The sequence below is a fragment of the Thamnophis elegans genome, chromosome 12, assembly GCF_009769535.1.
Source record: "Thamnophis elegans isolate rThaEle1 chromosome 12, rThaEle1.pri, whole genome shotgun sequence".
NCBI lineage: Eukaryota > Metazoa > Chordata > Lepidosauria > Squamata > Colubridae > Thamnophis > Thamnophis elegans.
Window position 1 is genome coordinate 46,774,901 of NC_045552.1, and position 22,542 is coordinate 46,797,442.

Consider the following 22,542-nt stretch of genomic DNA (forward strand, 5'->3'; position numbering starts at 1 on the left):
GAATGCCCCAGCCAGCATTCTGACTGTTGAATCCTGGGAGTTGAAGTCCAACCCTCTTAAAGATGCAGCCGCTCAGAATTCCTGGGCTTGACTCGATGCGCAATGCTGGAGTCTACCCTGCCTTTGTGTTGGTGTATGCTATTATTCTACTTTCTCAACCGTGGCCCCTTTAAGAAGGGAGGACTTCAACTCCCAGAATACCCCCATTCCCAGTTGACTCCTGGGAGTTGAAGTCCGCCCCCTCTTAAAGGGGCAGCCGCTCAGAATCCCCCGGCGCTCAACTTGGATGCGCGATGACGACGTCCGCCCCGGCCCGCGCTTCGCTTGCAAGGGTTAACCGGTTCTCCAGCTCTTCCCCGCCCTCCTCCCCCTCCCGCAGCTTCCCCGCCCTCCTCCTCCTACCGGCCGGGGCTGCTCCTTGCCGCTGGCTTCTTCCGCAGCGACTTGAAGCAACGCCGGGCTATGGCTTTGACCCGCGCCCAGCGCTGCCTGGTGCGGGTGCTGCGCTTCTTCTCGGCCGCCTTCCTGACGCTGCTCAGCCTGGCGCTGCGCGTGTCCGCCCTGTTGCCCTGGAAAGCGAAAGGCGCCCGAGGATCTCGCCCTGCGCGGCGCACCGTCCCGCCGCCCGACCAGCCGCTGCTGCTCCTTCCCGCCGGGGAGCTGGCCAGGCGCATCCGCCGCAGGGAGGTAAGGAAGGGGAAGGAGACCTCGAGGGTCTTGGGGGGCGCCCCCTAAGAAGTGTCCTAATGTCCCCATTTATTTGTACCCATTTCCTGTGTGCTTATTCATGTTTAGTCTTATTCCTGTTATCTTGGAGTGACTAACTAACTAACTAACTAACTAACTAACTAACTAACTAACTAACTAACTAACTAACTAACTGGAAGAGGAGTGGCGTTTATTTATTTGTTTGCTAAGAGTTTTGCAAGCGGGGAAAGTCAAACCGGGAGAAACAGGAAAAAGAAGAACAAAGTTCAAGGGAAGAAAGAAGACGCGCGGTATTTATTTATTCAGGTTTGCTACGAGTTTTGCTAACGGGAAAAGCCTCATCGAGAGGGCGAGATAGGGAAAGAAGAAGAAGAAGAAGAAGAAAGGAGAAGGAAGGAAGGAAGGAAGGAAGGAAGGAAGGAAGGAAGGAAGGAAGGAAGGAAGGAAGGAGAGAGACCAGGGGCTTTATTGATGCTTGCTGAGATGTTGCAAAAAGGAAAAAAAATCAAATTGAAGGGGAAAGGTAGGAAAAAGGGAGAAAAGCAGAAGGAAAGAAAGAAGACAGGCATCTTTGTTTAGTTTTGCAAAGAGTTTTTTTCAAACAGGAAACCTGCAAAGGGGAAGAAAGGAGGAGGAGGAGGAGGAGGAGGAGGGGAAAAAGAAGAGGAGGAGGAGGAAAGAAGAAGAGGGGAGAAGAAGACGAAGAGGAGGAGGAGCAGGAGGAAGAGGAAAAAAGCAGAGGAGGAAGAGGAAAAAGCAGAGGAGGAAGAAGAGGAGGAGAAGGAGGAGCAGGAAAATGTGTGCCTTTAGTCATCCCTTAGAACAGTGTTTCTCAACCTTGGCAACTTTAAGTCCTGTGGACTTCAACTCCCAGAATTCTGGAAGTTGAAGTCCACAGGACTTAAAGTCGCCAAGGTTGAGAAACACTGCCTTAGAAAGTTCTTTCAAGAGCCCCCCCACTCCTATTTGATCCATGGAAGATATCTTGGGCTGGGGGGGAGAATAGCCCACCCAGGTGGTTCTCCATAAATTTGAACTTAGAGGTCCCATTCTCTCCTGCTTCCCTATGCCCCATCTGGGTGGAAAGAGATAAAGAGGACGTGCTTATTTTATTTATTTATATGGTGTCCTAATTGTTTTTTTCTGAACAGTTTACTGTGTTCTGGAGGGCTTATTGCAGATGGTCCTCTTAGAGCTGGACTACAAGTCCCATCACTTGCCAAGCACTTTTAGTGACGAGAAGAGTGGCGATCCAGTAGTGTTTTGAGTCATGCTTTCTATCCAGCCTGGATAGGCCACCAAGCAGTGATCCCACTTCCTATCGGCAAGTTCCAAATGGCCCCACAGTGTACTGGGGTGCCTGAAAAGTACTTAAAGATGGCCATGAGTTTTAATGCTCTTATTAAATAATAATATCTCTGCCTCCCACTCTACATCTGGAATCAATGGCTGGGGTGTGTGTGTCTACATTAAGCCCAAACCCATGAGGATGGATTTTTATTTTTCATTCTTTTTAAAAAAAGCCTCTCTCTAAATAAAAATCCCTAATCTGGGATTAAGAAGAAAACATCCCCTGTTTTTATAAATTAGAGATTTTCCAATCCTGAAGAATTAAGAGAGACTGAACAGGTCTCTCAAAATCCTCTCTAGGAAATCCTGCCATAAAATCCACTTGTTTAGATGAAGGCGTATTAGCCTTGGTTTCTTTTTTCTAAAGTTTGTAGGTTTATTACATTTTTATGATGGCCACCTTGCCAATAGGGCAAATCTTGGCCCTGAGATTCTCTTTCTAAAGTTTTAATTCAATGTTGCCTTTAGAGGGATGACGTCCCATGTTTGTGGAAGGCCTATTCTTCATATATTGATCTTCCTATCTACAATAGCATACTTTCCCCTGAAATGTTCTCTCTCTCTTTTTAAAATATTGAGTGAAAATTGGCATGTAATACCGAGGAGTCCTTGGTGTTCTCTGAGCTTGGTTGTTTTCTTGCAACATTTCATTACCAAACTAGGTAATGCCATCAGTGCTAACTAACAGATGACATTACCTAGTTGAGTGATGAAACATCTGCAAGAAAACAGAGAACACCAAGGACTCCTCATTTCAACCCTGAGCTGCAAGTATTCTCTTTTATCTCTGTCTTATAATACTATAACAAACTAAAATAAAAAAACAGAAAAACAGAAAACAAAGTTAAGAAATATGTTTATGACTTCTGGCCATTCTTATTCTCCCTCCTCCCTCTTCCATATTTTAGAAGTCTTTTTGCCCTTCATTTTCTTTAGTCCTTGTCTTTCTTAGTCTTCCAATGCATAAAACTTCAATTAATTCCCCCCCCCTTCTTTTAGCAAAACATCTGTATAGGACATCTGGAGTTTCAAAAAAAAAAAGGTTTGTTCTCTGATGCACAGGTCAGTTTTCCCATTTCTGCCAGATCACCCCAAAAAACCTCTCTACATCAGGAGTGGACAACTCGGCCAAATTTACAACGGTGGACTTCCTGCTGGCTCAGGAATTCTGGGAGTTGAAGTCCACAGGTCGTAAAAGTTCCATATTTACCCGCTCTTGCTGTAGACCAGAGGTAGTCAACCTTTTTATACCTACCGCCCACTTTTGTATCTCTGTTAGTAGTAAAATTTTCTAACCGCCCACCAATTCCACAGTAATGGTGATTTATAAAGTAGGGAAGTAACTTTACTTTATAAAATTTAGAAAGCAGAGTTACAGCGAACCCCTACCGCCCACCATGAAAGCTGGAACGTCCACTAGTGGGCGGTAGGGACCAGGTTGACTACCACTGCTTTAGACAGCCTAAAGGACAACTACACATCTAAGAGCCGAGGTGGCGCAGTGGTTAAATGCAGCACTGCAGGCTACTTCAGCTGACTGCAGTTCTGCAGTTCGGCTGTTCAAATCTCACCGGCTCAAGGTTGACTCAGCCTTCCATCCTTCCGAGGTGGGTAAAATGAGGACCCGGATTGTTGGGGGCAATATGCTGACTCTGTAAACCGCTTAGAGAGGGCTGAAAGCCCTATGAAGCGGTATATAAGTCTAACTGCTATTGCTATTGCTATCTGGAAAATGACCTAAAAAGCAAAGGAGTTAATTCTTTGCTTTGAACCCCAAACCTTTCCCTCTAAAACTTTACTTTCCAGCTTTGGGCTAAATATATATATTTATATATTATATATAAAATTATATATATATATATAATTTTGCATAATTGTCAGAGGAGAAAGAGAGCAGTGAAGTTGCAACCACAAGTAATACTGTCATAGTCTAACTTGCTTTTTTTCCCTTTCCATGTGGGGAAAGCAGGGAATTTCAGGGGCCTTAGGACAGTGATGACAAACCTTTTGGGAACTGAGTGCCCAAAAAGAAATGTGTGTACATGTGTGTGCGTCTGCTGGAGCGTCGAAAAACTTGAAGACCAGCTGGCCGGGGCACGCATGCCTGTTTTTTGGTTGGTTTTGGCCCTTTTTGTTGGCAATTTTTGGGCGTTTTTTGCCCTTTTTTCGTTGTAAGTGTGAGAAATGGTCATAAATCACCTTTTCCTATGACGTTGTAACTTGGAATGGTCCAGTGGTGGGATTCAAATAATTTAACAACCGGTTCCCTGCCCTGATGGCCAGCTGGGTAGGCGGGGCTCGGTGGTCATGTGACTAGATGGGCATGGCCAACTCAACGTCACTCGGGTCGATGGGCACTTCGCCTTAGCTGTGACAATGTCATAAGGGTTAACTGGAGAGGCAGCTTCTGTAAGCAGGGCAATCAAGATTAGGCTAGAAACAATACCAGAATGTCTCCTTCCTGCCTTCTTTACAGGATTAGCCCTGTAAGGTGGGAAAAAACAAAAGGAGATTTCTTCCAACAACCGGTTCTCCCAACTGCTTAGAAAGTTAACAACCGGTTCTCCCGAATAGGTGCGAACTGGCTGAATCCCACCACTGGAATGGTCACTAAACAAACTGTTATAAGTTGAGAACTACCTGTATGGGTGTTGACAAAGAATCCAATCAGGTTTAGCTCACCTTACTCCGCCATAGCAAGCAAAGGCTTTGAGCTGCCTAATTACACATGTAGATTTTTAAACACCAGACAGAAATCTTCTGATACTACTCATCAGAATTCCTAAGAGTTTTCAATGGGTGTACTTCCTGTCGCCTCCTAAACCTGCACATCCAGTTTCGTGTTTGTTTTTCCACTAAACAGATTATCATTTGTTTCTTTATGGAAGCCTGGAAAACATATAAACAACTATTTGGCTAAGATTGGCCTGATCTTCAGAGAGATTTGCGCACTATTTAAAGGTAAAGGTAAAGGTTCCTCTCGCACATATGCGCTAGTCGTTCCCGACTCTAGGGGGCAGTGCTCATCTCCGTTTCAAAGCTGAAGAACCAGCGCTGTCTGAAGATGTCTCTGTGGTCATGTGGCCAGCATGACTAAACACCGAAGGCACATGGAGCACTGTTACCTTCCCACCAAAGGTGGTTCCTATTTTTCTACTTGCATTTTTATGTGCTTTCGAACTGCTAGGTTGGCAGAAGCTGTAAGACAAGTAACAGGAGCTCACTCTGTTAGGCGGTGCTAGGGATTCGAACCACCGAACAGCCAACCTTTCTGATCGACAAGCTCAGCGTCTTAGCCACTGAGCCACTGCGTCCCGCACAACATTTACACTACCTAGAACATCATTGAGTTCTTATTCATTTACTTGAAGAGTTTTATGTTTTCCCTCACCTCGAGGGCGTTTTACATCAGCTGGGTTAAATGGAATGAAACTGATTTATAAATAATGTGGCCATTTATTCCTCTTTAAACATGCCGGGAGGTCCAAACCTTTGCCCCTACATCAATACAGGTAGTCCTCAACTTTGAACAGTTCATTTAGTGGCCATTCGAAGTGACAACGACCATCTTTCCCCATCGTTACAGCCTTTACAGCCTCTCCATCTAATTTCTGCCTCTTATCTCCAACCATTGAAAAAAAAACCTAACCCACATTAAATACTATTCTGTATCTCCTTCATCTCTTATGTTCAATGTCCATCTATAATTGATGTAATTAAAATTTTGTTCTCATCCCTCGCAGTTGAAGTGCGTTGATCTCCTTGAAACCTACATTGAGAGGATCAAGCAGGTGAACCCGCTCATCAATGCTATTGTTAAAGACAGGTAAGCTGGAAAAGCTTTCACTTTCTGTCCAACAGGTTCTGGGTTATTATCTTGGGGGGGGGGGGGGAAGAGCAGACAGGTATGGCTTGCTGGAGGAAGCTCTTCCCTGTTTCAAAATCTTGCTGGTTCCCTTTCCCTTCGCTCTATCGGGGCAGTGCCTTGAAATTCTTCTTCCAAACGTCCCCTTCTAGGGGATTTGCTACATAGGCCTGGCAAAAGTAAAAAAAAAAATGCAAGCTTTTCTCCCTTCCAAGCCCTTTCTCAGCATTTCACTGGCCTTGTACAACCCTGAATTGAAGACAAGAAGATAGGAGCTGCTTAATGGACGAGGGGAGGAGGAAGGCTGCGTTGGGTGTCTCCAAGAACATCCTGTTCAGCAATTTGGATCCAAAGCATCTCACAATCGAAACAGTCCTCCTTTTTAAATAAATCTATATTTACTTCAATTTCTCACTGCCTTGACCCATTTTTCTGCAGCCTTCTTCGTAGATAAAGTAGGCTTTTCCATATCTGGGTTGCAGAGTTCCAGAGTTGACTAGGGAGGAAGGGAAGGGTTTGACTGTTAGCTGCCATCTTGTGGCCATTCAGAATTTTTTCCAATTCTGATGTAAAGGTTCCCTTTGCACATATATGCTAGTCCTTCCCAGCTCTAGGGGGCGGTGCTCATCTCCGTTTCAAAGCCAAAGAGCTAGTGCTATATTCTAACTAGGTAGATACTTCATCATTAAAGCAGTCACTTCTTTGTCCAGGATTCTGCTCAGCCTTAAAAAGGCAGCTGCTTTAATGAGTCAACTTCTCAAAGCAGCATCTTTGAGGACATAGATGCCTTGATGAGCGGTAGAGCAATGCTTCTCCCACATCAGGCGGTGCTTATCTCCGTTTCAAAGCCAAAGAGCTAGTGCTATTTGTTTTGTTTTTGTTTTATTAGACATTTATAGGCCGCCCTTTTCCCTGAGGGGACTCAGGGCGGCTTACAGTCAAAAGGGAAGGGAGTGTCAGACAATACAAAAAGAAATGTGCACAAAAGTAAATTAAATAGTAAAACTCAACATTCACTCAACATTCGGGAGGGGCAAAAGTAAACTTATCCCCAGGCCTGACGGGCTAGCCAGTTCTTGAGGGCTGTGCGGAAGGCCTGGACGGTGGTGAGGGTACGAATTTCCACGGGGAGATTGTTCCATAGTGTCGGAGCCGCAACAGAGAAGGCTCTCCTCCGAGTAGTCGCCAGTCGGCACTGACTGGCGGATGGAATACGGAGGAGGCCAACTCTATGCGATCTGATGGGACGCAGGGAGGTAATTGGCAGAAGGCGGTCTCTCAAATAGCCAGATCCACTACCATGGAGCGCTTTATAGGTGGTGAGTAGAACCTTGAAGTGCACCCGGAGATCGACAGGTAGCCAGTGCAGCTCACGGAGGATCGGTGTTATGTGGGCGAACCGTGGTGCGCCCACAATCACTCGCGCGGCCGCATTCTGGACTAGCTGAAGTCTCTGGATGCTCTTCAAGGGCAGCCCCATGTAGAGCACATTACAATATTCCAGCCTGGAGATCACAAGGGCTCGAGTGACTGTTGTGAGGGCCTCCCGATTCAGGTAGGGCCGCAACTGGCGCACCAGGCGAACCTGGGCAAATGCCCCCCTGGTCACAGCTGAGAGATGGTGGTCAAAAGTCAGCTGTGGGTCCAGGAGGACTCCCAAGTTGCGGGCCCTTTCTGAGGGGTGTAAGTTTTGTCCCCCCAGCCTGAGTGATGGTATGTTGATCAAATTTTTGGGAGGAAAACACAACAGCCACTCGGTCTTGTCTGGGTTGAGTATCAGCTTGTTTGCTCTCATCCAGTCTTTAACGGCTTCTAGACCCCGGTTCATCACATCCACCGCTTCATTGAGTTGGCACGGGGCGGACAGATACAACTGTGTATCGTCCGCATATTGGTGGTATTTTATCCCGTGCCTTCAGATGATCTCGCCCAGCGGTTTCATGTAAATGTTAAATAGTAGGGGGGATAGGACCGATCCCTGCGGCACCCCATAAGTTAGGGGCCTCAGGGACGATCTCTGTCCCCCCACCAACACCGACTGCGACCTGTCCGAGAGATAGGAGGAGAACCACTGCAAAACAGTGCCGCCCACCCCTATCTCCCACAGTCGTCGCAGAAGGATACCATGGTCGATGGTATCGAAAGCCGCTGAGAGGTCCAGGAGAACTAGGATGGAAGCATGGCCTCCGTCCCTAGCTCTCCAGAGATCATCGGTCAATGCGACCAAAGCGGTTTCTGTGCTGTAACCGGGTCTGAAGCCAGACTGGAAGGGGTCAAGATAGTTAGCTTCCTCCAAGGTACGCTGAAGCTGGAGAGCCACCACCTTCTCAACAACCTTCCCTACAAAGGGGAGGTTGGAGACTGGACGATAGTTATTAAGAACAGCTGGATCCAAGGACGGTTTCTTCAGGAGGGGTCTTACCACCGCTGTCTTGAGCGCGGTGGGAAAGTACCCCTCCCGAAGAGAGGCGGTAACAACCGCCTAGATCCAGCCTCGTGTCACCTCACTGCTGTTGGCAACCAGCCAGGAGGGACACGGGTCCAGTATGCAGGTGGAGGCACTCACAGCTCGCATAGCCTTGTCCACATCCCCGGAGGCAACTTCCTGAAACTCAACCCAGAGATGGTTTGCCAAGTCTTCTCCTTGTGTCTCGGCTGGATCTACTGGGGTGGAGTCCAGGTCCGCTCGAAACCGGGCAACTTTGTCCGCCAAGAACTGGACATACTCCTCAGCCTTACCCTGTAGGGAGTCCCCCGTTTCCCTCCTATTTAGGAGGGAGCGGGTTATCCTAAACAGGGTGGCTGGGCGGGACTCGGCGGACGCTACCAAGGAGGCAATATATGTTCTTTTTGCTGTTCTTAAAGTCCGAATATACTCCTTGGTGCATGCTGTTAAAAGTGCCCGTTTCGACTCAGACCTATCGGATCTCCACGAGTGTTCTAGGCGTCTCCTCCGGCGCTTTACCTCCCGGAGCTCCTCAGTAAACCAAGGAGGCCTCCGGGGGCCGCTGACCCGGAGGGGCCGTAGCGGCGCAATCCGGTCTAGAGACTCCGAAGCTGCCGAGTGCCAGGCAGCGACGAGGGTCTCCGCCGAACTGTGGGCGAGGGTATCAGGAATAACCCCAAGCTCCGTCTGGAACCTAACAGGATCCATCAGTCACCTGGGGCGGAACCAGCTGATCGGTTCCTCCTCCCTACGGTGGGGGTTTGGCCTCCGGAAGTCTAGCCTCAGTAGGTAGTGGTCTGACCACGACAGGGGTACGATCTCATTACCCCTCAGACCAAGATCGTAACTCCACTGCTCCGAGAGGAATACGAGGTCGAGCGTGTGACCCGCTGAGTGAGTTGGGCCTCGGATTACTTGAGTCAAGCCCATGGCTGTCATGGAGGCCATGAACTCCTGCGCTCCATCAGAGTGTTCACCGAGCGAAGGCAAGTTGAAGTCCCCCAGAACTATAAGTCTAGGGAACTCAACTGCCAGCTCGGCTACTGACTCGAGGAGCGAGGGGAGGGCTGCTGCAATGCAGTTGGGAGGCAGGTACGTAAGCAGCAGACCCACTTGACCCTTGAGGTCCAGCTTCACCAGCAGGGACTCACACCCGACAAGCTCCGGAGCAGGGATCCTACGAGGTACTAAAGACTCCCGGACTACAATAGCCACACCGCCACCCCTTCCCTGGGCTCTCGGCTGGTGTAGCACCTGAAATCTGGCTGGGCACATCTCAACGAGGGGGACTCCTCCCTCCGTGCCCAGCCATGTCTCAGTAATACATGCCAGGTCTGCGCCCTCATCAGTTATCAAGTCCCGGATGAGGGGGGCCTTATGAACGACAGACCTGGCATTTAGCGACAGCAGCCTGAGACCAGGGTCCTGAGTACTCGCGCCATCTGACCTTGGAGTGGGACTCCTAGGGCCGGAAGGAGGGATCTCTATAACACAGCGAGCCCTCCTTCCCCGATGATGGCCTGCCCTAAAGTCCCCGCCATATCTGCCTCTCCCTGTTATGACCGCAATGCTCCGACCCTCTCCCGTGGATATAGCCCCCCCAACCACCCCGGTGGCCCCCGCATACCCCGCCAGGTCCTCCGAATCACTCATACCCAAGCTCTCACACAAACTATATTCTATATTCTAACTAGGTCGATAGTTCATCATTAAAGCAGTCACTTCTTTGTCCAGGATTCTGCTCAGCCTTAAAAAGGCAGCTGCTTTAATGAGTCAACTTCTCAAAGCAGCATCTTTGAGGACATAGATGCCTTGATGAGCGGTAGAGCAATGCTTCTCCCACATCAGGCGGTGCTTATCTCCGTTTCAAAGCCAAAGAGCTAGTGCTATATTCTAACTAGGTAGATAGTTCATCATTAAAGCAGTCACTTCTTTGTCCAGGATTCTGCTCAGCCTTAAAAAGGCAGCTGCTTTAATGAGTCAACTTCTCAAAGCAGCATCTTTTAACTTCAGCAGAAGCTCGAAGCATAGCTGCTTTGATGAGTGGCAGAGACTCCCACATGTCAGGAACAATTCCCACACTCTTTCCAATCAAGTATAAGGTAAAGGTAAAGGTTCCCCTCACACATGTATGCTAATTGTTCCCGACTCTAGGGGGCGATGCTCATCTCTGTTATAAAGCTGAAGAGCCAGTGTTGTCTGAAGACATCTCTGTTATCATGTGGCCAGCATGATTAAATGCTGAAGGCGCACGGAACGCTGTTACTTTCCCACCAAAGGCGGTTCCTACTTGCATTTTTACATGCTTTCGAACTCCGTTACGTGGCGCCAGGGATTCGAACCACCGAACTGCCGACCTTTCTGATCGACAAGGTCAGCGTCTTAGCCACTGAGCCACTGCATCAAACTAGACATACCCAGTTCCTGCAACCGTTCTTCATATGTTTTAGCCTCCAGCTCCCTAAAACGTTAGCTAGAGATCTCCGTTTATTAACCTCCCTGCTCTTTCCTTACCCATCTGCTCAGGTTTGAGGCTGCCTTGCAGGAGGCCCAGGTGGTTGACCAGCTGCTTTCTGACGGACAAGAAGATGAAGAATCACTCCAGAAAAAATTCCCCTTGCTGGGCGTTCCTGTCACTGTCAAGGAAGCCTTTGCGTTATATGGTGAGTAGCTGGATTTTGGGTCGTTTTTTCTTTCCACTGTTTTTCGACTTCAGTCTTCAACCTAAGGTGCGGTAGAATGTAGTCCAGAGCGTGACCCAACAAATGCGTGCATGACAAAAGCGCGCCGACAAAACCGCGGCGAGAAAACCGCAACGTTGAAATCGCGCCCACAACAGCACACTGACAACAGCGCGCCGACAAAAGCGCGATTAGGGTTAAGGTAAGGGTTAAGGTTAGGGTTAGGTTCAGGGTTAGGTTTAGGGTTAGGTTTAGGGTTAAGGTTAGGGTTATTACCTTGTTTTCACATTGTTTGTTGATGGCGCGCTTTTGTCGGCGCGCTGTTGTGGGAGCGATTTTGACGTCGCGGTTTTCTTGCTGCGCTTTTGTCGGCGTGGTTTTGTTGTGCGCGCATTTGTCGGTGAACCGTCCAGAATACTTCAAGACATGGGGAAGATTTTATGATTGGCTAAAGAAAGGAAACTAGAAAAGAAAGTAGGGAGAAGATATAGAACCCCAACGATGCGCTGTTAAATGGAAAAGGGGAGTGGGGGAGAAGGGGAAAACAAAAAAGAAAATATTAAATATATAAGTGTATATCCAAAAGCGAGATATAAAGGAGAGGAAAATATAGTTAGGATAGATTAGCGAAGGTAAGGGAATAAGAAATGATATCAAATTATATTTGAGTTTGCGGAAATACCATCCCAAGGAAACATAAACGGAGATCTGAAAGAGACACCTAAAATAATAGAAAAGAAAGAGAGAGAGGAGGAGAGACTGAAAGGAAGATGGGGGAAAGAAGAAAGAGATAAGGAGAGGAGGAGGAAAGGGAGAGGAAGAGAAGGAGAGAGGATAGGAAAGGGAAGAGGAAGAGTAGGAAGAAGGGAAGGGAAGAAGGAAGGGGAAGTAGAGGAGGAAGGAAGGAAGTAGAGAAGGGAGGGAGGGAGAAAAGAAAGGGGAAATAAGGTGGTGTTACAACAGGAAGAAGGGATGGTAATAAAGCAACCCAAACTGTATATTACAACCTATTAAATGAAATAATAAAGGTATAAGAATGACAAATGTAAAGAAGAATAACAATTATGTGAATGTATACTTACAATGGTATATAAGAGGGGGAAAAAATTCTGGGGGAAAAAAAAGAATGTAATCCAGAATTTCAAGTTTTTTCCATGAAGCAAAGTTATAACAAAGTTAGGAATTTTGGGTATGCAGAAAAAGGGCAAGGACAGACCCTCCTTAGCAGATCACAAGATATATCTAATAGTTTTGCAGTTAAATGCTCAAGTCCCATGATGGCGAACTTACGGCACGCGAGCCGTCACCCAGCTCAGCTGCCCTGCGCATGCACCTCCCGCCAACCAGCTGATTTTCGGGTCTCTGATTTTCGGGAGATGTATGTGCATGGGGGGGGGTGCATGTGCATGCAGGGGGTGAGGGGGTGTGGCACTCCACCGCACTCCATTTTTGGTTTCAGGAGGCTTCAGGGAGATCTGCTAGGCCCAAAACGGGGCGCAGGGGAGTTGCGCGCAAGTGCAGGAGGAGTGTGGGGGGTTGTGCATGCACGCACAGGGGGTGGAGCGCATTGCATTATGGGTGTGGATGCACGAGCGTGTTGTCGCGTGCACACCTGTGATTTGGGCACACAAGGAGCAAAAGATTAGCCACCACTGCTCTGGTCTGTAAGATTGTTGTCTGCGGACAAATGACAATTAAAAATAAAACCCCTACTCAGAAGTACCATATTTTTCAGAGTATAAGACGCACCGGAGTATAAGATGCACCAAGGTTTTAAAGAGGCATTTAAAAAAAAAAAGTTTGTGCACTCTGCAAACCTCCCCAAAACAGCCCGCTTTTCGCGAAAATGGGCCCTTTCCCCCCAAAAAAAAGTGCATGAATAGCCCTTAGGAGGCTTGTAGAATGTTCCTGGAGCGTGGGGACCCAAAAAACGGGCAGTTTTTTTTTTGCAAAAACGGGCCCATTTTTTGTCCAAAAAAGGGCATTAGGAAGCTTATAGAGTGCTCCTGGGAGCAAGGGGGGAGGCAAAATTTAGCAAAAAACAGCCCGTTTTCCCCTCATTTCTTCCCTCCCCAACCCCCAGGAGCTGTCTGAAAGCCTCCTAAAGGGTCTGCATGACCATTTTGGTGAAGGGAGCAGGGTTTCAGGAGGCAAAAAATGCTGTATTCAGTGTATAAAACGCACCCAGATTTTCAGCCTCTTTTTTGAGGGAAAAGGGTGTGCGTCTTATACTCCGAAAAATACGGTACATTAAAAAGAAAAACAAGCCTGCCCTACCATTGGAAAATTGGGTGTCAGATAGGGCCAGTGCTGAAGAAAACAAGCAGAAATTTAAAAAATGGGGAATTTTCCGCTGGTAGGGCAGGCTTGGTTAAAACAATGAGGGAAGGGAGGTTTCTGCGGTTAGAAAGAAGAAATGTGCGACACATTTCACACAACCTGAATATATGTAGGTTCATCCCTGCATATATGCACGTTATAACACCCCGAACTTCATGCTTCATCACAGATGAGAAGGAAACTGCACAATTCCCTCGTGTACGTAGTTGTCACATAAGTGTATCCTTCATTGCAATGCCACTGTGCAGTTTCAAGAGCCATGTTGCTCTTCGAAGAAGTGTCTTGTTTTCTCCTTTTCCTTTTTTGTGGGTTCTCGGACAAGGTGAAACGCTGACCACTTTCAAGTCTTCGTTTCTGCGTCTTGGTAGGGATGCCCAATTCCTCTGGATTGGTTAACCGCCGCAACGTGATCTCCACCACGGACGCTATTGTGGTATCCCGGTTGAAGCAGGCGGGCGCGATTCCCCTGGGGGTGACCAACTGCAGCGAGCTGTGCATGTGGTTTGAATCGAGCAATTGTGTCTACGGACGATCTAACAACCCCTACAATCTTGACTGCATTGTAGGAGGCAGCTCAGGTGAGTAGATCGTGGATCAGCCCAGTCTGGATTTAACGGGATGGAACGGGAATCCTTAACCGCCGAGGAAAGGAGAGAACTCCCGAGCAGAAACCGCTATTAAGTTTGAAGTGTTAAATTTAAATTTACCGACAAAGAAATAGAAATTTAACACAAAAATAGTTTGTCGCGGAAGCAACTGCCTGCAAAGGCTCCTGGATTGGGACTGAAAGGACAAAAGTGGAAGCACTATGCTCCGTCCCAAATTTGGGTAAACCAGGTTGCCCTAGTTATACTTAATCCCTCCCCCTGGTACAGTCGACAAAGTGAGGAGAGCCCGTGGCCTAGAGGTTAATACTTCTTCCTAATATGCAAGCGTCCCAGGTTTTGAATCCCAGAAGAGTATGGCTAGCTGGCAAGAGCTAAACAGCTTGAAATAGCTATACTAGTCTCCCTTTAATTCTTTGTCGGTCAATTTAGATTTAATACAAAAATAGTTTGTCATGGAAGAGACTGTCTGCGAAGGCTCCTGGATTGGGACTGAAAGGGTGAAAGTAGAAGCAGTATGCTCCGTCCCATATTTGGGTAGACCAGGTTGCCCTGGTTATACTTAATCCCTCCCCCTGATACACTCGACAAAGTGAGGAGAGCCCGTGGCCTAGAGGTTAATGCATCTTCCTAATATGCAAGCAGCCCGGGGTTCGAATCTCAGAAGGGTATGACTAGCTGACAAGAGCTAAACAGCTTGAAATAGCTATACTAGTCTCCCTTTAATTCTTTGTCGGTCAGTTTAGATTTAACACAAAAATAGTTTGTTGCAGAAGTGACTGCCTGCGAAGAATCCTGGATTGGGGCTGAAAGTATGCAGTATGCTCCATCCCATATTTAGGTAGACCATCTTGCCCTGGTAGACTGGTCTCACCAGAAAGTATTTTCTTCTCCAGCTGATTTTGAGAGTGTCCTGGTTCACGCAGCAGGCTAAACTATAATCAGATTTTCTGGGTTTTGTTGGGTTGAGTTGTGCAAACCCATCATTGGAGTTTATTCGCATTGCTAAAGCAAGGCATGGCTGAATGTAATGCAGGAGTCCACTCAGTTGAGTGAATTGGCCTAAGGAGCTGTCCCCCATCTGAGTCAGGGATTCTCCAACTGGGCAGCTTTGAAGTTACGCTGGACTCCAGCTTCTAGAATTCCCCAGCCGGCCATGAGAATGGAAGTCCACACATCTTAAAAGTTGCCACGTTTGAGAAACGTTGGCCTAAAGGATTAGTTTGATTAAGGGAAGGGCAATGACTACATTTATTAGAATCTGGAAACCGTTCATGGTCTTTTTGCCCGATGGGTTTGATGCAGAGGTGGGTTCCTACCAGTTCGCACCAGTTCGGTAGAACCGGTTCGTCAAATCTACTGAACCGGTTAGAAGAGGTTCCACCAGTGGACCCGGAAAGCAGGCCACACCTACAGAAGAGGTTCTAAAAAATTTTGAAACCCACCACACACACACACACACACACACACACACACACAGACAGACAGACAGACAGACTCACAGAGAGAGAGAGAGAGAAAGAAAGAGAAAGAAAGGAAGAAAAAAATAAAGAAAAAAAGAAAAAAGAAAGAAAAAGTGAGAGAGATGAAAGAAAAAAAGGAAAAAGGGACAGAGGGACAAAGGGAAGGAAAGAGAGAGAGAGAGAGAGAGAGAGAGAGAGAGAGAGAAAGAAAACACATGGCCGGCAAGCCACTCCCACCAGGTCACATGTCCGGCAAGCCACTCCTACAAAGGAGGCCACACCCACAGTGTAGGTTCGAAAATTTTTTGAAACCCACCACTGGTTTTGATGATTAGAAAGAGTAAACAATGGAAAGTAGAAAAGTAAGTGGTAACCTTACAGAGAAGATAACATCATAAATGTACTTGTTACTGATATTAAGAAGATATTTATACCTTCCCTTTCCCCTTCCCTCTTTTTTCACTTTTCATTTTCTTTGCTGAACTCTTTCTCAAAATATATATTGCTTTTATTATTTTTTTTATTAATTTCTTTAATAGCAAAAGCACTTAAACTTGTATACCGCTTCACAGTATTTGTATTTGTATTTTATTATTTGTATGCCGCCCTTCTCTGGGAGGACTCAGGGCGGCGAACAATTCAAGGGGGAAAAAAGGGGGAACATAAAAGACAAAATACAAATAATAAAAGTAGACAACAGTCGCACAGCCATACATGTCGGGAGGGGAGGGAACTCATCACCCCCAGGCCTGCCGGCAAAGCCAGGTTTTGACGGCTTTTCGGAAGGCCTGGAGAGAGGTGAGGGTCCGAATCCCTGCGGGGAGTTCATTCCAGAGGGCCGGAGCTGCCACAGAGAAGGCCCTCCCCCGGGTAATAGCCAGGTGGCATTGGCTGGTAGATGGCACCCGGAGGAGGCCAACCCTGTGAGATCTAATGCTTTACAGCCCTCTCTAAGCAGAGTCAGCGAGTGTGTGTGTCTGTGTGTGTGTCTGTGTGTAAAGCAGAAACACTGACCTAAACAACTTTATAAGCCTGTGCGTGTGAAACCTGCTTATAACTCAGCTGGATATGCATATTTTTGCAGATAAATCAAAAAATTAACATAAGCACTAACATAACTTATTATATAACTTATTAACATAAGTTGTCAATGCCAGAGTAGTAAAACTGCTCTTTCCAGAATGGATGTTCCAGAACTGTATGATACTCTTGACTTGGTCTTTATTGGAGTGCCAATCTGGTGTTTGTTTTCGTGCAGGGGGTGAAGGTTGCATCTTAGGAGCTGCTGGTTCTGTGATTGGTATCGGCTCAGACGTCGGGGGCAGCATCCGTATGCCCGCCTTCTTCAATGGGATCTTTGGACACAAGCCCACCACAGGTATTGCCTGGTTATCCCTCCCTAGAAGCAGTTCTAATGACAAAGTTTGTGGTTAGCAACAGCGCTTAGATTTATATATCACTCCATAGTACTTTACAGCATTCTCTAACCCAGTGGTAGTCAGCCTGGTCCCTACCGCCCACTTGTGGGCATTCCAGCTCTCATGGTGGGCGGTAGGGATTTTGTCCGATACTGAAGCACTTTTCTTTTTTTAATTTAATTGACTTCCCTACTTTATAAATCACCATTACTGTGGAACCGGTGGGCAGTTAGAAATTTTTACTACTAATAGAGATACAAAGATCCGAGGTGGCGCAGTGGTTAAATGCAGCACTGCAGGCTACTTCAGCTGACTGCAGTTCTGCAGTTCGACTGTTCATATCTCACCGGCTCAGGGTTGACTCAGCCTTCCATCCTTCCGAGGTGGGTAAAATGAGGACCTGGATTGTTGTTGGGGGCAATATGCTGACTCTGTAAACCGCTTAGAGAGGGCTGAAAGCCCTATGAAGCGGTATATAAGTCTAACTGCTATTGCTATTGCTAAAAGTGGGCGGTAGGTATAAAAGGGTTGACTACCCCTGCTCTAACCCATTTATAAATGTTAGTATCTTGCCCTCAACAATCTGAGTCCTCATTTTACCCACCTCGGAAGAATGGAAGGCTAAGTCAACCTTGAGCCTGGGTCAGGATCGAACTGCTGGCAGTTCATTTTCTCCAAGCTAATTGGACAATGGTGGGAGGTAGACCAGCTGGGTTTACTACTTCTTTGTTACGTGGGAGAAAAACAATATACCTTGGAAAATTGATATTAAAAGATTAGTTTCCTGGGGGGGGGGGACACACAAGTCATTGTTAGTTGAGGACAACCTGTTCTGACCCCCACCTTGCCCGTTCAAAAACTACAGCCAGACAGAATGTCCAAAGGAATATTTTTATCAGTCCCGGCTCTTGCTGGCTGCGAGCCCAAAATAAACACAGATAAATTCTCTGGCAAAAAGTTAAGCAGCAAATGCAAAAACAAACTCTTACAGCAAACCACTTCTCCAAGTTGGTTTCTCAGGGAACGTTGACTAGAACAGAAACGGAACGGAATGGAACATTGACTTCTGCAACTAGGGCGTGGCACCATCAGTCTTTTATCCGCAGGAGGAGAGATCCTAACGAGCCACAGCTGCTCGTTAACATCTCCTGTGAGCATCCCGAAACAACTCATAGGAGGTTTCTGCCGAGTCACAACACAACCTATGAAAAGAAGCAACTGCGAATGCCAGACTAGGAGAAATGTGGCTTGTCGTGCAGGACTGAACTTTGCTTCTGTGGGTTTTTGTAGGCGTGGTGCCCAATGACGGCCAGTTTCCTGATGCGGTTGGCCATCGTATAAACTTCCTGTGCACTGGACCTATGTGTCGTTATGCAGAAGACATGGAGCTCCTGTTGAGAGTGATGGCTGGGCCAAACATTTCCAAGTAGGTGGCTTTCATTGATTTGCAGTAGAGGTAGCCCTCAGCTTAAAACCATTTGTTTAGCAATGGTTCAAAGTTACAACAACAAAAGTGACTGACCACCACAGTCATGTGATCAATGTTCAGGTGTTTGGTCACAGGCATGTATTTATGATGGTTGCAGCATCCGCGGGGCATATGACACTCCCTGCCAGTTTCCCACAAACAGTGTCAATGGGGAAGCCAGCTGGAAGTCAAAAGTCATCCCCACCTGCACTGCGTCTTTTATCTAGTCATTCTGTTTCTCTGTTTAGGTAACTAAGAATTGACTTTTTATTAAAGTTCATTTGCTGATACCATTTTCTGACATGTTCTCTTAGAGGATCATGGGACTGTCCATGAACATGGTCATCTGAAAATTTAATGCTAATTGATTAACAGAGTTGGAAGGGACCTTATAGGTCATCTAGTCCTAACCGTTCATCAAATATTTTAGCCTCCAGTCCCCTAATCATCCTGATTGCTTCTTCTCTGCACTTTTTCTAGAGTCTCAACATCTTTTTTATAGGGTGGTGACCAAAACTGGATGCAGTACTCTAGGTTTTTGTGGTCACTTCAAGCTTTACTACCGTCTTCTCAAAAGATGAGAAGAGCATCTAGTACAGGGGTGTGAAACTCAAGGCCCATGGGCTGGATCCGGCCCGTGGGGTGCTTAGATCTGGACCGCAGAGCTGGCCTGGAAATAGCAAAGGACCAGCCCACGGCACCTCTGCTAGTGAAAACGGGGTGTTGTGTGTGTGTGCGCGCATGTGCGTGCCTGAATGCGTGAGCCCCCCTCATGCCTCGTTTTCGCTGGCAGAGGCTAGCAAAACAAACTAGAAAGAAATTAGGAAGAAGAAATTAGAAGGAAGAAGGAAGGAAGGAATGGGAGGGAGGGAGGAAGGAATAGAAGGATGGAAGGAAGGGATGGAAAGAAGGAATGGAAGGGAGGGAGAAAGGAATGGAAGGAAGGAAGGAATAGAAGGATGGAAGGAAGGATGGAAGGAAGGAATGGGAAGGAGGGAAGGAAGGAATGGAAGGAAGGAAGGAATGGAAGGAGGGAGGAAGAATGGAAGGAAGGAATGGAAGGAAGGAAGGAATGGAAGGAAGGAATGGATGGATGGAAGGAATGGAAGGAGTAGGAGGGAGGGGGAAGGAATGGAAGGAAGGAATGGAAGGGAGGGAGGAATCGAAGAAAGGAAGGAATGGAAAGAGTGGAAGGAAGGAATGGAAGGATGGAAGGAAGGAATGGAAGGGAGGGAGGAATGGATGGATGGAAGGAAGGAATGGAAGGAGAGGGAGGCAGCGGGGAGGGAGGAAGGAAGGAAGGAGATTATAATGAGAGGGAGGGAGGGTCTCAGGGAAGTCCTGCCCTAGCACTTGCCTTCCCCCTGACACAAGTCCCATGTCACGCCCACCATGATCAGGCCCACCCCCGGCCCTCCGAGGTCAAACACAACCCTGATGCGGCCCTCAATGAAATCCAGTTTGACCCCCCTGATCTACTGGATTATATTATCTAGGAGCTGGATTAAACCAAATCCAATGTGCCCATTTCAGATGGATGATCTCCTAAGACAGGAGAGCTTCCATTGTTCTTCACGGCTTCCCTTTCCATCTCATTCCTTCTTCTTCAGACTGAAGCTGGATGACCCGGTCTCTTTGCAGAAGATCAAGTTCTACTCCATGGAACATGATGGAGGCTCCATTTTCCTCTTACCAGTCGATAAAGAGATTCTCCAAGGTCATCGGAAAGTAAGAAGAAGTTGACTTTGGTTGCTTCAAAGCTTGAGTGCCATTGCAGAAATCAGATAGCAGTTTAAATACAGGTGGCCCTACAATTCATTTAGTGATTGTTCCAAGTTAAAGGTAAAGGTTCCCCTTGCACATACGTGCTAGTCGTTCCCGACTCTAGGGGGCAGTACTCATCTCCGTTTCAAAGCTGAAGAGCCAGCGCTGTCCAAAGATGTCTCCATGGTCATGTGTCAGCATGACTAAATGTCGAAGGTGCACGGAACGCTGTTACCTTCCCACCAAAGTGGTTCCTATTTTTCTACTTGCATTTTTTACGTGCTTTCGAACTGCTAGGTTGGCAGAAGCTGGAACAAGTAGCGGTAGCTCACTCTGCTTTGCGGCACTAGGGATTCGAACCGCCGACCTTTCTGATCGACAAGCTCAGCGTTTTAGCCACTTGAGCCACCGCGTCCCTCGTTCAAAGTGACAAGGCGCTGAGAAAAGTGGCCATTTTTCACACCTACGACCTTTGCAGCGTCCTCAGCATCACGGGATCAAAATTCAGAGGCTTGGCAACTGGTTCACACTTACGACCGTGGCTGTGTCCCAAGAGTCACGTGATCCCCTTTTGTGAACCTGCTGACGAGCGAAGTCGATGGGGAAGCCAGATTCATTTAACGGCAGGGTGATTAACGGAAAGCAATTCATTTACCAAGTGTGGCAAGAATGGTCATAAAATGGGGCAACGCTCACTTAACACATCGCTCACTTAACAACAGAAATTTTGGGCTGGGTTATGGTTGTAAGTCGAGGACTACCTGTCAATGGCAGTGTTGTCAGCTGGGCCGAAATTCGTTGGGTTAGTTCTCTCTTGTAACTTGAGAGATCTGGTCCTTGTCTTGTTGAGAATCATAAAAAGGCCTGTAGCTCAACGTGTTGGGCCACCAGTTTTGTACGCAGAACCTCCTGGGTTCAAATCCAGGCATCTCCCAAAGCAGGAGTAGAAAGTCAGCTGAGTTGAGACCTGGAAATTTACAGTACAGGAAGAAGTCCTCGACGTACGGCCATAACAACGCCTAGAATTCCCATTGTAAGCCCCGACGGTTGTAAATCAAAGCACCCAAGTGAATTATGGATTTTTTGCAGCTGTCATTAAGTGAACACTGTGGTTCTTCAGCGAAGCAATATATTCATATGTGTGGTTTATTTATTTTCTTGCTTAAAAACCTTTCAAGATTTCAGGGTAGCCGTTTAATTGTCAGAGTTCCTCCTCCTTCCGTTAATATTTCATGTCAAAGTTTGAGACCGAAGCTGACGGCCCTTTTCTCTTTCTCCTCCCCTTTGCTGTCCTAAAGACGGTGGCACACTTAGAGACGGACCTGGGGGTTGAGGTGGAGAACGTGGCCATCAGCAAAATGAAATATTCCTTCCAAATCTGGTCAGTTATGATGTCTTCCAAGAGCAGTGATAATCAGGTATGTCAAAAGCAAATCTTTCCTCTTCCCCCCCCCCCCACTCCCCAAGGATGGAAATCTATTAGAGCAGGGGTGTCAAACTCAACTTCATTGAGGGCCGCATTAGGGCTCTGGTTGACCTCAGGGAGCCTGTCAGCTCTCCAAGCCAGATAAGGTCTGTGACTGTAAATCCTCCCTTGAAAGACTTTGCTGGATGTGAAGGAGCAGAATTCACAGTCAATTAATAAAAGGGTTTTTTTATCGGGACAAGGAGTTTGCTTCAGGCTCTTGGGAAGCCTTGCTCAGAACAGCTCCCTCCCTCCCTCCACATCTGTCCTACAAAATCACAGGGGATTCATGCAGGGGATCTGGTATGCATGCTATTGGATAGGCAAATCCACTTAACACTGAGTTGAACATCACATCTAAATATGCACGCCCAGATATACACACACACATTATTACAGATACTCAAGCTGGCTGGTGATTCCAGGCACGGAGCAGCCTGAAGTGAGGGATTGAAAAAAAGGCAAACATCTAGAAGGGCAAGGAGTGCCATACCATTCCTGGCCTTGATGTCGTACCATTTTTTGAAAAGCAACCGCCTTTCCAAAATATCTTCTCCAGTCTGCATGAGTGACACCTCCCCCCAGAACAAAGGTACAGGTGGAGCAGTATAGATGGAGCACAGACCCCCTAAGTGGAACCCCCCAAATGAAAGATCCTCTAAAACAGGGGCATCCAACTTTGGGCCCTGCCAAGAGAAGATCTGGTATGCATAGATTGCCCATGTTGGACAGACAAGGAGATTGCAAGAACACAAGATTGTTGGCTGAGAAGGTACAAAAATAGCCAGGGAAATGATTGAAGCCTGGGAAAGGGGCCCTTTATCAGTCAACAGGAGTGTTGATTTATCATAAACCTATCTGGTACTTAGAAGTCAAGCAGTGGTGAGATTCAGATTTTTTTTACTACCGTTTCTGCGGGCGTGGCTTGGTGGGCGTGGCTTGGCGGGTGTGGCAGGGGAACAATACTGT

At 47.2% G+C, this 22,542-nt stretch overlaps 1 protein-coding gene across 1 annotated transcript in view; it reads left to right on the plus strand.

Moving 5' to 3' along the window:
- Nucleotides 1-301: 301 nt before the first annotated feature.
- Nucleotides 302-22,542, plus strand: part of FAAH2 (fatty acid amide hydrolase 2) — a 29,156-nt gene continuing 6,915 nt past the window's right edge. Inside the window, exons 1-8 of the mRNA XM_032227100.1 lie at nt 302-687; nt 5,802-5,884; nt 10,896-11,032; nt 13,759-13,968; nt 16,717-16,836; nt 18,167-18,302; nt 19,955-20,072; nt 21,407-21,526. Of these exons, the coding sequence (XP_032082991.1) occupies nt 463-687; nt 5,802-5,884; nt 10,896-11,032; nt 13,759-13,968; nt 16,717-16,836; nt 18,167-18,302; nt 19,955-20,072; nt 21,407-21,526 (1,149 nt within the window). The 5' untranslated portion in view covers nt 302-462. The remainder of the gene's footprint in view (nt 688-5,801; nt 5,885-10,895; nt 11,033-13,758; nt 13,969-16,716; nt 16,837-18,166; nt 18,303-19,954; nt 20,073-21,406; nt 21,527-22,542) is intronic.